The 15532-nt window shown below is 39.8% G+C and overlaps 1 protein-coding gene and 1 long non-coding RNA gene across 2 annotated transcripts; both read left to right on the forward strand.

Moving 5' to 3' along the window:
* Positions 1 to 310: 310 nt before the first annotated feature.
* LOC117546469 lies at positions 311 to 3893 on the forward strand. The gene is made up of 2 exons (XR_004569011.1): positions 311 to 416; positions 2414 to 3893. It is a non-coding gene; the product is annotated as an uncharacterized LOC117546469 (long non-coding RNA).
* A 1577-nt stretch (positions 3894 to 5470) lies between these two features.
* dmrt2a (doublesex and mab-3 related transcription factor 2a) lies at positions 5471 to 12021 on the forward strand. Its single transcript, XM_034216619.1, has 4 exons — positions 5471 to 7530; positions 8296 to 8700; positions 10186 to 10288; positions 10694 to 12021. Exons 2-4 carry the CDS (start codon positions 8347 to 8349, stop codon positions 11779 to 11781), a joined length of 1545 nt encoding a protein of 514 aa, XP_034072510.1. The 5' UTR covers positions 5471 to 7530; positions 8296 to 8346; the 3' UTR covers positions 11782 to 12021.
* The last annotated feature ends 3511 nt before the right edge of the window (positions 12022 to 15532 follow it).

The following is a 15532-nucleotide window of genomic DNA, read 5'->3' on the forward strand; positions in this document are numbered from 1 at the left end:
TCGTCTTTCCGACAGGTGTCCCATATACGTCTCAGAGGCTGGCGCCGTGGGAATTGTAGTCCTTTGCGTACTTGACTACAGACGTCACGATTAGGTGGCCCTTTTTATAAACAAAAATACTGGCTCCTTCAACACAAGCCAATTCAAAATGCTTTACAAAAATGAATGATATTAAGATCATTATTAAATAGTGGAGCGGAAACACATTATAAAATGGCATTTAAAAACGGTCATTTAAAAGCAAAGATATTAAAATAAACAGGAAGCGGAATGCTGCTTTGTTTGGTCTGCCACATTTCCGTCCAGTATCCACAAGACATGAAATATTCTTTTGAGTTTCTCCAGAGACTGTTGATGAAGTTCCAGCCAGACCAAGCCTCTGTTCGAGTACACGGGCTAAGCAACACACTCTTGAGGTACAAACTGTAACATATTAACGTTGTTTACTACCTCACTTTCTAATGCTGCACTAGAGCTCCATTTGGTGTGCAGTTTCCAAGAGTATTGTGTTCAAGAGTCCTTTAAACAGGACATATGCTGTTCATTTTCAGGTTCTTATAGTATATTGTGCCTCAACTGTGACTTATTTACATTGTGACATGTGTACATGTTCTGACATGTTTACATGCTTAAATGTTAATATGTTAGCTAAACAACCGTTTTTGTGAGTGTATTGGTGGCACAACAGGTTATTAATTTCCTTTTAAATATATCGGGAATGCGACATTCACAAAGCAAATCAAACATTTACAAGTGGACATGATATGTGAATTTGAGGTTCATATTTGTATTTTGTGCCTCTGCTGTGACATGTTTCTTCAAATGTCTTTATGTTTCTCATACAGCCTCTTTTCACTTCTTACATTGCAGATTCAAATTAATATACACAATATTATCAACAAATAAATTATGATATTATATTGTAGATTAAGATGAAACTTTGTTATTTTAAAATTTATATTTTCTGTTTGAGAGAGTATTTGACAATTGATAAAACAGCAAACCAACTTCAAAACATCAAGGAACATGCACAGACTTTAAAAGAGCTCTATATGAAACACAATTATCCTCTTGGTCATCATCTTTGTTTAAAACCTTTCATTTACTGCCCTCTAGTGGTGAAATACATCAAAATCATGTTTATGTCAAAGGCACAATTGCAGTACTGAACTTAAATACTGGAGTTTGGAAATATATTATAAATATATAATAAGTACTTCAAAGCAGTGCAATGGTGAAATCAAAACAAGAAATATACCCTTTCAGAAATCTCTTTAAACTTGTTTTCCCCACATTTTTATAAATGAAGAGTGAAGAGGTTTCACAATTTTTGTTCAATGTTGCTAGAATTGTCGTGCTTTACATTGCTCATTTAACACCTCAACAGTTCTTCAGCAAGTTTTATTTTACCACTGTTTAAAAACGTTTTTATGAGGCTGTTCTGATCATTGAAAACTGCTCCCGTCTGCCACACAGTGGGCAAAATAGATATTGCTATTCTGGGCATATAGTGTGCAACTGGGGTTAGAGGTGACATGCTTTCATTCATTTTTCATCAATGTTTTATTACTACATGTATCTAACCCATGAAACGTATATCATTATAGAAAGCCATAGTTATATCGAAAATATTTAATTTAAATATGATTGTTTAAGGAGGATACATGCTTCACCCTGTTCTCACATTTAAAACAAACCCACGTGGAAAAATAACAAAACAATATCAAAACAAACCTTTGTTGTGAAATAATGTGAAGATAGACAGGTGCAAAAAATGTGAAAAGTCTGGATGTGTTTTAATTACATGTATCAGAGAAAAGCACCTAAGTGAGGTAATTGAACTTTACTCTAGTATTTTGGTTTAATGTCACTTAATACTTCTACTCCACTAAAGCTAAATATTGTACTTTTATTTCCACTAAAATTATTTAACAGCTTTTAAGGTTGACATGTTTTGCATCCAATAAAAATGATTTTAAAGCATAATGTTGCATATAAACAACTGCTGTACATAACAAGCCTATAAACAAGAACAGCTAAAACATATGTGTTAATTAATTGATTGACAGAATGGCAAAAGGAAACTATCTTGATAATTGCCTTTTTTATTTGCCAACAGTGCACTTTCAGATTCACCAATGTGAGGAATTGCTGCTCCTTCCTGTAACTATTTAAACCTGTTTAATGTTTTCATTTATTCAAACAACTTTAAGGCCAATATATTTTTGCTTACACAGCAGTTCTCATCAGTCTCATATCTGTTTAAAACCAAACAATCAATCAATATTGGAGAAAACAGGCATTTCTTTGATAAAAATAGTTTAAACTCAGTTCCACCTCAACCAACTATACAGCAAAATCCTGTTTTTACATGAATGCATGAGTAATTATAATCCAATTTCATACTCCAAAGTTTCCTTTGATGGATGGACTGTTTGGACCGAAAAGGATTGCACTGAGAACATGTCTTCACAATGGGCCTGGGTCTTCAGAGGATCCCTGTGCTGTGGAGGACGTCCCTGCCTCGTTCCTGTGCCTGAGACCCTGTGTCCCTAAAGGACTTTAATTACACATGTTACTATAACTTGGGGGCGGCAGTAGCTCAGTCTGTACACACTTGGCTTGGAAACCGAAGGGTCATCGGTTCAAGTCCCGATCGGAGCCTTGTCCTTGAGCAAGGCACCAAACGTACTACTACTAACTACTGCTCCCCGGCGCCAGAACACGTGCAGCCTTTACATAGTTTGTACATACATATTTGTGTATACAGTGCAGGACTTTGACTTGCTACGGAGTATTTTCACAGTGTGATATTAGTTAATGCTCTGAACCCTTCCTCTTCCACTGCTGTCCACAGCTGAGGGACAGGTCCCCCTGTTTGTTGCACATTACCCAGGGGAGGTCGAGGTGTCAGACAGAGACAAATGTGGTCCCGCCTGGTTTTGTATTCAGCAGCATGTGTTGTCGGTTCTTCAGAGGCTAATTAACATAACAGGATCCCCAGTGATCCCACTCTGCTCTTCTGTCTATACACAGCTCCTGTTTCGCTTTACAGCCTGCACAGTGGGGCGCTTCCAACAAGATGCTGTTGTTTCACTCAACCCCAAAAGTAAACTGGACAGCGTGTGAGAAAGTGTCATTACGAGTGTGTGTCTTTCTCCAGGTCGAAACCATTAAAAAGGTCAGTTAAAGCATGTGTACTGAGTAATGTCCGGAAACCACACCCAAAATAAACGCTAAGATATCTACATCTTAGGATAGATATGCCCTTGTTCTAGAAATACAAAGGCCTACTGAACAAACAACTCAAGTTTATTTAAAGTATCATAACAAGAAAATTATAGTGGCTAATATGGTGGATATAAAAAACCAACAACATCACTAGATATTCTTGAAATGTTAAAACTTGTATTGAATGATTAAAATAAGCAGATTTGAGATGGTGTTTCCAAAGATCCGCGCTGCAAAGGTCTGGAGGTCCTTGAAGGATCCCTGGAGAATAACCCCGGACACTTGTGTAAACAACAACAACAACCTGACATTTCTTCTGTAGCAGCTGGAATCCTTGAAAAGTATTCAAGGATTAATAAAACACTTCCATGATTCACAAACCTATACTGGAAGTTCCCTTAGACTCTGGTTGAAACCTGGAAGCCCTTAAAGATTCCCTGCAACTCCTCAAGGATCCCCGGAGAGCATCAAAGCCCCCTGGAACTCTTTAAAAATGTCTGGAATCCCTTTAAGGATCCATAGACTTTCCAAGCGAACTGGAAGTCCCTCACAGACAACAGAAACCTTCTCAACCATACTTAAGCTCCCAGGATTCCATAAGGTCTCAGTGGAGCTTGTTTAAAATTATTTTGTACATCAATAAAAGTAATGATCCATTTTTCCTTTTGGATAAATATGATGATTCATTATTCCTGCATAATTAAGCATATTTCCTTAATTCCCTAATCCAATTATTTATTGGCCTGTAAAAAATGTCCTGTGAAGAAATGTCCAGGCCACCTGCAAACACCGTTACTATTGACAGAATCCTTTCCAGGAGGATCCTCATGGGTCCTGTCAGAGACTCCTGAAATGTCCTCAATATTTTATGAATGTCAATAATGCATAATCCATTCAAGGATCCATGGAAATCATTGAGAGCCCAACAGAGACCCCTGACACAGTAAGGCCTGGAACCCCTTTAGGGACCTCAGAACTCCTTAGAAGATCCATGCCTCTCCTTCAGGGACCCTGAACAAATCCAAAAGATCTAAAACACCTGGTATGAAAAAAGTAATTATAATGCCTGTAACCCTTGAAGGATAACTTGACGTTTCTCAACGACTGACAGACCTTTTAACAGACACTTTGTTCCAAAAAACACACTGAAACTAGTGAATTCTCAGGGATTTCCAGGATGCAGAGGTATTTTTTGCTTCCAAGGTTCCTGGCTATATTGCACCATGTTCAGGCCTTTGCAGGGGTATGGGGATCTCTCAGGAGTTTGAAGAAATCCTTGAATACATTCCAATATGTTTTTGAAGGGGAGCTTCCTAAAGGATTCCAGGCAATAATGAATATGAAACACCTTAAATAATCATAACCACCTTAACATCCCCTTAGGCCTCTTCTAAAATTCCCCAATACACTCTGACATGCCCCCCTGGGATACCTTCAAGGGACCATAGAAGATCCAAAACAGTTCCTGGAAACCCATTCAAGGGCCCCTGGCCCCACACGGCCATAATGATCCAGCGGACACAGACAACACATTCGTGTCGTCCACACTCCGTGGATCCTCCTGTCCCAGAGTCAGCCGGCTCTCAGCATCAAAGCATTCCTGATGTGGAAGCTGCAGCCCGGGGTGGCCGCTCGTAACCTCCACAATAAATTAAGACGAAGTGGCAAATAAAGCTGCACCTGCAGGCCTGACGTCTTCACCCCCAACACATGGAGGAACCATCAAGAGGCACTGTCCTCATCTGGACAAAGATGTGATAAAATCTAAGACAAAAGCACTATGTTTGCTAGTATATTAGTCCAAAATTACGTTTTTCATAAGACTGTAACATTCTTATTTTAATTACTGTATATTAACTATGTCAAGTTTTCTTTGTATGTATGACATTTACAACACGTGCAAATCCTTGGGTAACTAAAACGTAATAGTCTTTACCCCCTAATCCCACCAGGAGCGTCTGCGCTGCGTTGCGCTGCGTTGCGCTGCGTTGCGCTGCGTTGCGCTGCGGCTGCAGCGTTTTTAGCGATCGCGGCCACTCTAGTCAATGGGTGCTATTCCACCGGACCCGCTGCGTCGCGGCTCGAAGCGTCCCAGAAGCTCCTCGCCGCAAGGAATTTCTAAAATATATGAATCCTATTTTTGACGCGGCGCAGCGCAGCGCAGGCAGGAAGTGGAACGTTCATCCAACAACTGCGAGGCTGCACACACGACGCTCCGCTTCCGCAACGTTTTGAAACGCGCCTGGTGGGTTATGACGCAGGAGGAGGTCGCAGCGCGGCGCAGACGCTTCCGGTGGGATCAGAATTATGTATAAAGTCAATATAGAGATAGGCCATCAAATAACAAAAAAGCAACACAAGATTAAAGTAAAAAAATGTTTTTACAATTGATCACATGTCTTTAATATATAATAATGTTCGAACGAATTTCGTTTTTTTGCGATAAAAATCTATATTCAACAAATTGAAAGATATAAATGATTCATCCATAAAAAAAACTAACACATATGATTCATTTATTTTGTAACTAAAATTAATTTTGTGCCAAGTTAGTACTATTCAAACAGGACCAAATGGAGAACTACTCTTTTAAACTTACGACATTTTCCTTTAAGGCTCGCTTTGTTCGTTAGTTTCACAAGTGGCTGAACAAAAGGTCAACATTAGGTCCCACGCTACAGTAGCTGGATGTATTGTTCTGTTGTCAGTTCCCATGGAAGTCAGTTGGCACTGAGTACATGCTGCGATGTCTCTTTTTTGTTTTTGAGTCAGGCTTTCAGTCAGCAAACTGCAAACAAAAAGACAAACATAAGTTGTTCACATTCCTCTTTCAGATTTAGGAGTCACACCCAGACACGTAAAAAAGAGGCAAGCTATAACCTGAATACGACGGCCTATCACAAAAAAACAACACAATGTCACATTTTATTTTAACCTTTAAAAACAGTATTAAGACAACAGAAAACAACGAATTCCGTTAATTCAGGCGAAGAACGTGTACAAAATACACTTTTAAACGTTGGCTAATTTTAACGTTTTGTGCTTTTATTATTTTAATGTCGTCATTTTCATTGGATTTATTAAAACATTATGGATGCAGTGTGTTCTGCATTCAATGACACGGTAAATGCTTCAAGATGCGTGTTAAATTAAAGGGGTTTTATGATGTGGGATTGAGTGTTGAGATCAGTTGAAGTTTGTCCCTGTGGGTATATTTGAGGTAAAGTTTGAATTGTTGTGTGTGGGACTCTGCATGCTGACAAGGTGTTTTTCTTCTTCAGGTGTGATTGTTGTGAAAATATTCTAATCATTATCCTCAGTTAACCTACTTGTTGCTTGAAGACAGACTGTAACAACCTGCAGCTAACGTTATCAGCTGTCGATCTGCTCTGCTTGATGTGTCAGTGATATTTACACACATCACAGATCAGCAGGATACAATGTGCAACACCAGCTTAATACAGAAGAGATCGTGATGTGCGGCCCGCAGATAAACTGTTATAACCATATGGTAAAACATGTTTTCCAAAAAAAGCTACTAATAAGTATTTACTATTTCGTTTTTTGTTCTATTTGCACTGGATCTGATGCTAATAATCAACCATTTTGAGTTTTATTAAGGGGGACTGAACATAAATACACATATTTTATTGAAGTGAAATACACGAAGAACTGGTTAGAAAAGGGCACCGTAATTCTGTTTTCCCATCAATTTAAAAACATGGCCTAATTTACCTATTTTTAGGGTAAATTAGACAGCAGTGAGATTTTGTCCATTCATTATTTTAACATTATTGAACGCATACTCAATTTGATGTTAAATGTTTCTATGCTGGTGGTTACTTTATCTAGCAAATCAGAATAAAGCTAATGGTATACTTGATCAACACAAACTATAAATAAGTAACAAATCAGTGTCCTCCCCCGCAGTAAACTGAAAAAGTACACTTCCATTGTGATCTTCTCATCTATAAAAGAAAAGACAAAGAAACTATTGAGCGCATGCAGGGAATAACTGCTCGTAATTCTATTGGTGGGTTTGCGCTCGGAAGCAGCCAATCAGAGGCCAGAGAAGGCAGACTGAAGCGCTTCATAGGAGTGGCGCTATGAGTGTGTGCTTCAGAGGAAATGTGGAACTGTTCGGAGTACACACTCATACAACCACTCAATTAGCAGCTCATTACAAGCTTGTTGTGGAGTCGGGAGTGTGTGTGATTCATCACGTCGCTGCTTAACGACGTCATACTCTGCTGTAAAGAAGAACAACCCGGGACAAGATCGCTGAATCAACTTGATCAGGTAAACTGGACTACTTTATTGTCTTTTTATGCACCATTACAGAATAACATAACTCTAAAATGGCCAATTAAATCCAGGGATTTGACCATATTAATGCCAACCCATGCATAGACTGCGTGTTTGGACACCGAGAGGAGCGATGACCGAAGTGTGGTTAGAGTCAGACTATTAATGGTCTGATAGCCTACATTTTAATGTTAGTCTCTTGCTGTGACTTGTTTTTGGCTAAACGTTATTCAAATATGCTCACCGTTTTCTTAGATTTGTGAAGAAAATAAACGTGTATTATGGTTTAATATCTGCAGTATAATCTTAGCCCGAATCTCAGTAATCGTACTGTTATGTGTGCCTATCGACAACATAACGTTAAAGGTTTCGTGTGTTCACTTTTTCCTTTCTTATTTCTATTTATGCTACGTTTGGACAAATTAAGAAGTCAAACACTAGGCTATTGTTTTTTTTATATTATCGTTTTCTTTTGAGATAACCCCTTTTGTTTTAAGACATGTATAGCTCAGATGTAAAGTAGCCTAACACTACAAATAGCCTAACAAAACAATTTAAATCTAAATATTTAAAAGTTAGTTTAAACCATCATTAAAATAATGCAAGTTTGAGATGAATGTATAGGCCTAATGATATCGGTTATTATAGAGACATGGGAGTTTCCTCACATAATGATGTTGAGTGAATTTTACTCTGTGCCATTTCAACAGCCGTAATAATATAGCCTACAGTCTGATCATATTTAATATTTCTCTCCAGACATAAACTGGCTGTAGGCCTACACACAGACGGCGGAGGACTCGGGCAGTCATGTCAGACAACGCCGGTTGCGAGTTTGAAATCGACGTAGAGAGCCTGGAGACAGAGAGCGACGACCAGGCGGACTCCTGCAGCCGCCCCGGGTCGGCGCCGCTCGGAGAGGACGAAGCAGAGGGCGGGAAGGGCGACGACAAACCGGCCCCCAGCGGCATGGGGGAACAGAGGAAGCTCAGCCGGACGCCGAAGTGCGCCCGCTGCCGAAACCACGGCGTGGTGTCCTGCCTGAAGGGACACAAGCGCTTCTGCCGCTGGAGGGACTGCCAATGCGCCAACTGCCTGCTGGTGGTGGAGAGGCAGCGGGTGATGGCGGCGCAGGTGGCCCTGAGGAGGCAGCAAGCAACGGAGGTAGGCCCGGAGAGTGTGAGAGTGTATGGATATGTGTCGCACGGAGGAATGTGGTTCTTTACAATTCTGCAGAAACCTTGAAGTCTGTTACCTCCGTTAACGTGTGTAAAAAAAAGCAAAATATTAAATTCGACCCACATTAAACGTAATTTCCCTCCGTTAATACTGTTTTCCTGAAAGTACAGGCCTTGAATATGCCAATAACAAACACGATTAACAATACAACAAAACATCTAAAAAGACTCATACTTTAGTTTACGTCATAACGAGCCTTTAAGTTTATTCACCAATACCTCTCGGTCCTTTTTAAAATTAGCAACAATTTTCAAATCACGATCTTACAAGTCAGGGTCAATTACTCCCTTTTTATTATTGTTATTTATACACAAGTTATCTAGGCTATGTGTTTATGTTAAGACAGTTTTGTTGTCCCTCTGATTAGCCTATACCTTACATGTGACTTAATACTTAAACGTTAATAACAATTAGCCTAGGTAATTCGCTTAAAGTTATCTTCTTAATGTATATTACTTTAGTATTGGTCTTCCTATTCCAATCAAACAAATCTTTTATTTCCTTTTCTATTTATTTGATCTGCAGTGCCACCATTAATAATCATAGCAGTGTTGAAAAAACAGGCCTTTCTGGTTTTTCAACAGAAACCTTATTGTTCAGTGTTAAATGTCTTAATTTACAGTAATACATGGCTGACATGTTTTCCTTTCTTTGTTCAGCCACTCCAAAGTCACCAACAGCCTCTTAAAAATAATACAGTTTTGTTTGTCCACCCAAACTTGAACTTTCAATTTTAGAAGCAGATTTAGGTTTAGTTTGGTATTTAACTTTGGGGGTGTAGTGCAACATGGTTCAGCTGTGAATGTAGTTCTTTAGTGTTCTACCATTTCTTTTTGGCTGACTGAATGAACTGGAGTGTCAATCAGTGGTTCTCAAAATGGCTTCTCAGGAAGGCTTCTTACTGTTATGTTGTCCCAGCAAATGATATAGCTAAATGTCTCACTATCCCGCTATTTATTATACATTTAAGTTTTTACTTGTAAAAAAAACACATATCTTCCTTAATTATCTCCTAAAAGCAAAATCTGCTATACCTGCCAGTTAAATTCAGATATTTGAGAATGTCTGCCGTGAAGTAATGAACCACATAATGATTTTAAAGATATTGCAATCACGTTAGGTAAAACAACTGTCAAACCTGTCTGTGATTTATCTTATTTCTCATATGTATTTGACATTTTAATAATATTTAACATTAACGTTGTGGGTTGGCCTATTCCTCATGTTCAATTGTTAAACACAGTGATCCTGCTTTTATATCCCAAATGTATTTCACTAAGAAATACAAGAAAACAGTAACATGACCCATATTTGGACATGGACTTACTGTGACAAATCAGGCATTTTTAAAGGATCAAGGAAAACATCCTGACAGCAGGTCTTTAATGTTGTGTTTTCTCTATTTATCAGGATAAGAAAGGAATATCTGGGAAACACATTCCAGCAGAGAGGAGGACGATATATCAGCGACATATTCGACCGTCCACCATGCTCGCCAAAAGCATCCTCGAAGGTAAATAAGGCAACAAATCTGACAAATAGAATCATGTTTTAGGTCTTCCTGATCCTTTTTTATGTTTCTCTTGGCTCATCCTCTGTCCCTGTTTAACCCTGATAAAACCTCAATTTATCCTGTGGCTTGTCTTTGGATTTTTTCTTTTCCACAAACAACTCCGAAAGAGTGATATGGACTTGTTAACATGCAAGCAGAGACTTCATAACGTTTTTCCACTTGAGTTCACTAAAGGTCATTTCCAGCACTGCTACAACATGCAAATAGGATTTCATTATTGAGCGTGATTTATATTTTTGATATATTTTTTTGTTGCATTTTTGTCAGTGTGAACATTCCTACATGCATCTGCTTTAATCCAACAAATCACATGCTTGAATTAAATGTGGGTTATTTTCATGGCAGGATACCGTCCGGTGCAGTGTGATCCATACATGCCAGCCGGCCCGTCCCTCCCCCCGCCGCTCAGCGATCGCATGAGGAAGAGGAGGGCCTTCGCCGACAAGGAGCTGGAATCCATCATGCTGGAGCGGGAGTACAAAGAGCGAGAGTTGCTGGAGAACAGCCAGGCAGCCTCGCTCATCTTCCCTAACAGCATGGCCCACCACACCGCAGAGTACAACTACAAGACAGCTTACTCGTCCGCAGGTCAGGAGGAACCCCAGCCCAAAGAGCTGTGCAACTTCCTGGGCCCTAACTGCCTGGATCTGTCCATGCAGTACCCCGCCGGCTCCGCCAACGTGGAGCTCATCGCCTCCAACGTCAGCGTAGCCACCACCTATCGCCACTACCCGCTGCAGCCCTCGCGAGGGGGCTTCATGATGTGGCCCCGTGGTGCAGCCAACCTTGGCGATGCCCTGCTCTACCAGCAGTGCCTCTTCAATGCCACGGCGGTGCAGAACATGAAGCCAGGTGCAATGTGGGAGCCCAAGGTGATGCCTGACGAGAGCCATCCGTCAGAGCAGGAGGCTGCGGCTGCTCTCGCCGCTAAAGTGGAAGGATCCCGAGCAGCTGCGGCGCAGGACTCAGCAGACCCTCAGCGGGCTGATCCCAAAGCCCCCGGTGTCACGCAGAGGGAGTGCTCAGCCTTCTCTCCACCCAATAGGAGCTTCGGACAGTCCTTCCCCAACAACTCTCATTCCCAAAACTCCAGCCAAGTCCTGAACAAGCTGAGCAAGGACAACGCTAACATTTCTGTGAAACTCAACTCCTTTCACTCGCTCATCCAGCACTCGCTGAGTGAGAAAAGCGGCGGCGGTGCCGGGCTGGAGCTCAGGGCTCCATACTGCAAAGAGCTCTTAGAGGAGGCTGCCCGAAAATTCAGGGAGGGCTCCGCCAAAGACATTCAGGCTGTGAAAATCAGCAACAGGTACGCTAAAGACTTTCTGTCCAAGCCTGTGGGGACCAAGATGGCGTCCAGTGAGTCTTTGTCCTTCTCTGTGGAGGCCATACTGAAGAGACCCGCGCCTGCCATGAGTCGAGCATTCCATTAATTTCCCCTTTCCTTGCACTATAATCGTCAGGTTTGTCTCAGCTAGAGGGTCAAGCTAAATCCTGAACCCCGGCACTGCATTGGAAACTAGACCAGCTAGAACATATTTGTTTTCCCTAATGTAATATTTATGTACAGTATATTATATTTTACATGTGCATGTTTTAATAACTTTATGTATTATTTAAACATTATCCCAACGTTTTCCCCATGTCAATAAACTTTGAAAGATTGAACTCTTCCCATTAAAAGTCTTGTATTTCATTCTATGCTATGGGTTGTGACATGTTTAACTGTGAACAGGTTTTTGTTTCAGTCAGAAGTTAGTCTACACCCACTGTTAAATCACTGCCGTTTTTATTCACCTAACCCTAACCCACCAAACGGCAGGTATTAATAAAAAAATGGAATTGATCAAAATCAATGTTTTATCATTTATCCATAAAATAAATTAATAAACTTATTTCTCTTTTGTAATTTAGAGTTTCTCTGGCAGGACAATAAGGCAGCCAAACCTTTTTATATTTTATTTTTTAAATAATACATTTTTCATATTTTTTGTAAGATTTACAAAATAAGTCACATTCACATGTGTGTTGTTGAAGTGTTATTATAGGTATTACCAATCTAAATCCAACGACAGCAAACAAATGACCTATACTGTTGATCATTAAAAAATCTAATAAAATAAAAATAAATGAATATCTTTGTTGACAAAAATGTAATTTGACATTACACATTTATTGTCGACTGAAACTATAAGATTCTCCAGAAGTGAGGGGCTCATTTAACATTTCGGGGCTTATTTGACTGAAACCATTATGTTTAAATCTGACATATTTTCTATGAAATATAGAGGAATTATTTTATAAACATCAACAAAAAGAGCATCAGAGTTATGTTTTAAATAAATTGACTTGGATTTAATTTCAGTATCCTTCACTAATCCTCGTTTCCCATTATAGGATTATTGCCCGACTATTTTCATGATATTGTGTATTTGCATAAAACACAGGTCACACAATCAAAACACACATGAAGCGTGGATGTGGACTAACATGATATCAGCCCATAAATCTGTTCAAGATGCATTTCTCCACTCATTCCTTTACACTTACGACTGTGTGTGTGTGTGTGTGTGTGTGTGTGTGTGTGTGTGTGTGTGTGTGTGTGTGTGTGTGTGTGTGTGTGTGTGTGTGTGTGTGTGTGTTTGCTGAAAGACAGCTTCGAACATGGGTTTCACATGAGCTGCAGAACACTGATGCGTTAGATAATGAACAAGACGAAAGAGTTTTCTTTTTTTTCAAACTCATTAATCTTTTCTTTCTGGCAACAACTTTCGAATTTCATCAGCCTCAATCCAACCCGAAGCACTTTAAAGCTTTATTTTCACATTATTTATTTTGAACTCCTTCTATTCTTAAGCCCACTGAGACATCTGATGTCAGGATGATATTGTGGATGTGTGATCGTTTCAAAGAGTGTCCTGTTGCTGCTGTAATTGGATTTGGGCTGATGATGACATTTTGTGTCACCAGAAAAAGATGACATCATTTTAAGTAGCCTGTGGAGCCACTTTTTTTTTGTTCAGTGTGAGAGAGGAGCGGTGGAAATACTCAGATCTATTAGCTAAGTAAAAGTAGTAAAGCCACAGTGAAAAAAAACTTTTGCTCTAAGCATTCAAATTCAAAGTGAAGTACAAAAGTATTAACATAAACGTACCAAACTACTGTGGCTCAGTCCTTGCTGCACTTTCCCTTCTATCTTTCTAATAAAGGCCAATCACTTTAATGTTGAAGCTGTTAAAAGTGGAGTATTATCTTACCCTATGATTTGACATCACAATTAATAAGTTGATAGGCTATATAAATTGTATTATTAACATGAACATGCAAAGTAGCAAGTTGTTAATTTTATCGTAAAACGTAAGTTATTCATTTTTATTTTTATAAATACAGCACTTGAGTGAAGCTTGGTCTTTTTCAATTTGTACTGTTTCTTTCCCATCTGTGCTTCCTTTTTGCCACTGGGTTATACTGTATGTGTAAATAACTTCAAAGTTGTATTTAGAGTAATACAAGTATTTTATGTACTTTCCACACCTTATTATTAGCGATATGGAAACTGTGTGTGTGTGTGTGAGTGTGTGTGTGTGTGTGTGTGTGTGTGTGTGTGTGTGTGTGTGTGACAGCAGTTGGCTGCTGAGCAGAAGGTGACAGTGTTTGTCTGCACTAACCGCCGCTGATAAGTATCTGCTGAAGTCCTTACTGAGGTCTCATTCCCAAAGTGTTAGATTTAACATGTCAGCAGAGTGAACTGGATTGTTGACTCCCCCCACCTCCTCCCCCCTCCCCTTCTCCCCCCTCCTCCACCATCCACTTATCAACAGTTGTAATTCACACAGTAGCATTTTTTCTGGGGTACGTGGGTGTCATTCACCTTTAAGAGACTTCAACGCTTTCTTTCATGCTGTGAGGTAGGGAAAAGAAAAACATGCAAACACATACACACACAAAAAACACACACCCACACACACACACCCACACACACACACACACACACACACACACACACACACACACACACACACACACACACACACCCACCCACCCACACACACACACACACACACACACACACACACACATACACACACACATACACACACACACACACACACACACACATACACACACACACACACACACACACATACACACATACACACACACACACACCCACACACACACACCCACACACACACACACACACATCACACACATACCACACACCACACACACCCACACACACACACACCCACTACACACCCACACACACACCCACACACACACGCACGCACACACACACACACACACCACACACACACACACACACACACACCCTGTGTCTCCTGTTTCAGGATTCCGAAAGAATCAGAGGTCACTGATAACACTAGATATATTATATATGGTTCAAACATGTCAGCTATATATATATTCTATGTTATGTTTATATATATATATATATATACAGTATATGGTCATCATATAAAGTACATGCTATATTATAGCCTACAGGCAAACACATGATCAATTATGAATACATTTGTATTCGTATCACAGATTATTCTGAATATTATTGATTTTCAACTTCTTTGCTGTTGTGCAAAAGTGTGTGGGATTATTAGGAGGATTTAATTTGGATTCTCCATTTCCAAATAGATACATATTACATTTCAGCATCTCAAGTTGGAACATCTTGTCAACTCATACTTTTGGTCTAGGCCTGTGTTTTGCATTTATTAGGCAAATGTCATGCGAACACGCTAAACTAAGATGGCCTGTGAGTGTGGTAAACAATACAGCTCAACATGTAGCATACCGACATTAGCATTTCGATCAAAACAAAGCTGTGACTAAGAGTAACACGCTTAACTAAGATGGCCAGTGTGGTAAACAATAAACATCAGCATGTTAGCATGCAGACATTAGCATATAGCATAAGGTAAAGCTGTGACTAAGTATTTCTTACACAGCTGCTACATGACTCTACAGCATGTCAATAAATTAACCCACGGACCTAACACCCACAATAAGTTTGACAGTCAATTTAATGTTTTGAGTTTTCGGTATAGAAGATACAAAAATGAAAAGGGTTGTTAAGCCACTTACTTTCCCTGCTAAAAAACAACAGCCCCATTCTTCTCATGCCCATATAGCATTTGGCTGCCCTGCTAGTGACCTGCTAGTGAC

The sequence above is a fragment of the Gymnodraco acuticeps genome, unplaced genomic scaffold, assembly GCF_902827175.1.
Source record: "Gymnodraco acuticeps unplaced genomic scaffold, fGymAcu1.1, whole genome shotgun sequence".
Taxonomy (NCBI): Eukaryota; Metazoa; Chordata; class Actinopteri; order Perciformes; family Bathydraconidae; genus Gymnodraco; species Gymnodraco acuticeps.

Excerpts from the sequence above, each read along its gene's own strand:
- dmrt2a (XM_034216619.1), top strand. The coding sequence starts at position 8,347 with ATGTCAGACAACGCCGGTTGCGAGTTTGAAATCGACGTAGAGAGCCTG. Across the intron at positions 8,701-10,185 it reads GGAGGCAGCAAGCAACGGAG|GATAAGAAAGGAATATCTGG; the intron begins GTAGGCCCGGAG and ends TCTATTTATCAG. Across the intron at positions 10,289-10,693 it reads CGCCAAAAGCATCCTCGAAG|GATACCGTCCGGTGCAGTGT; the intron begins GTAAATAAGGCA and ends TTTTCATGGCAG.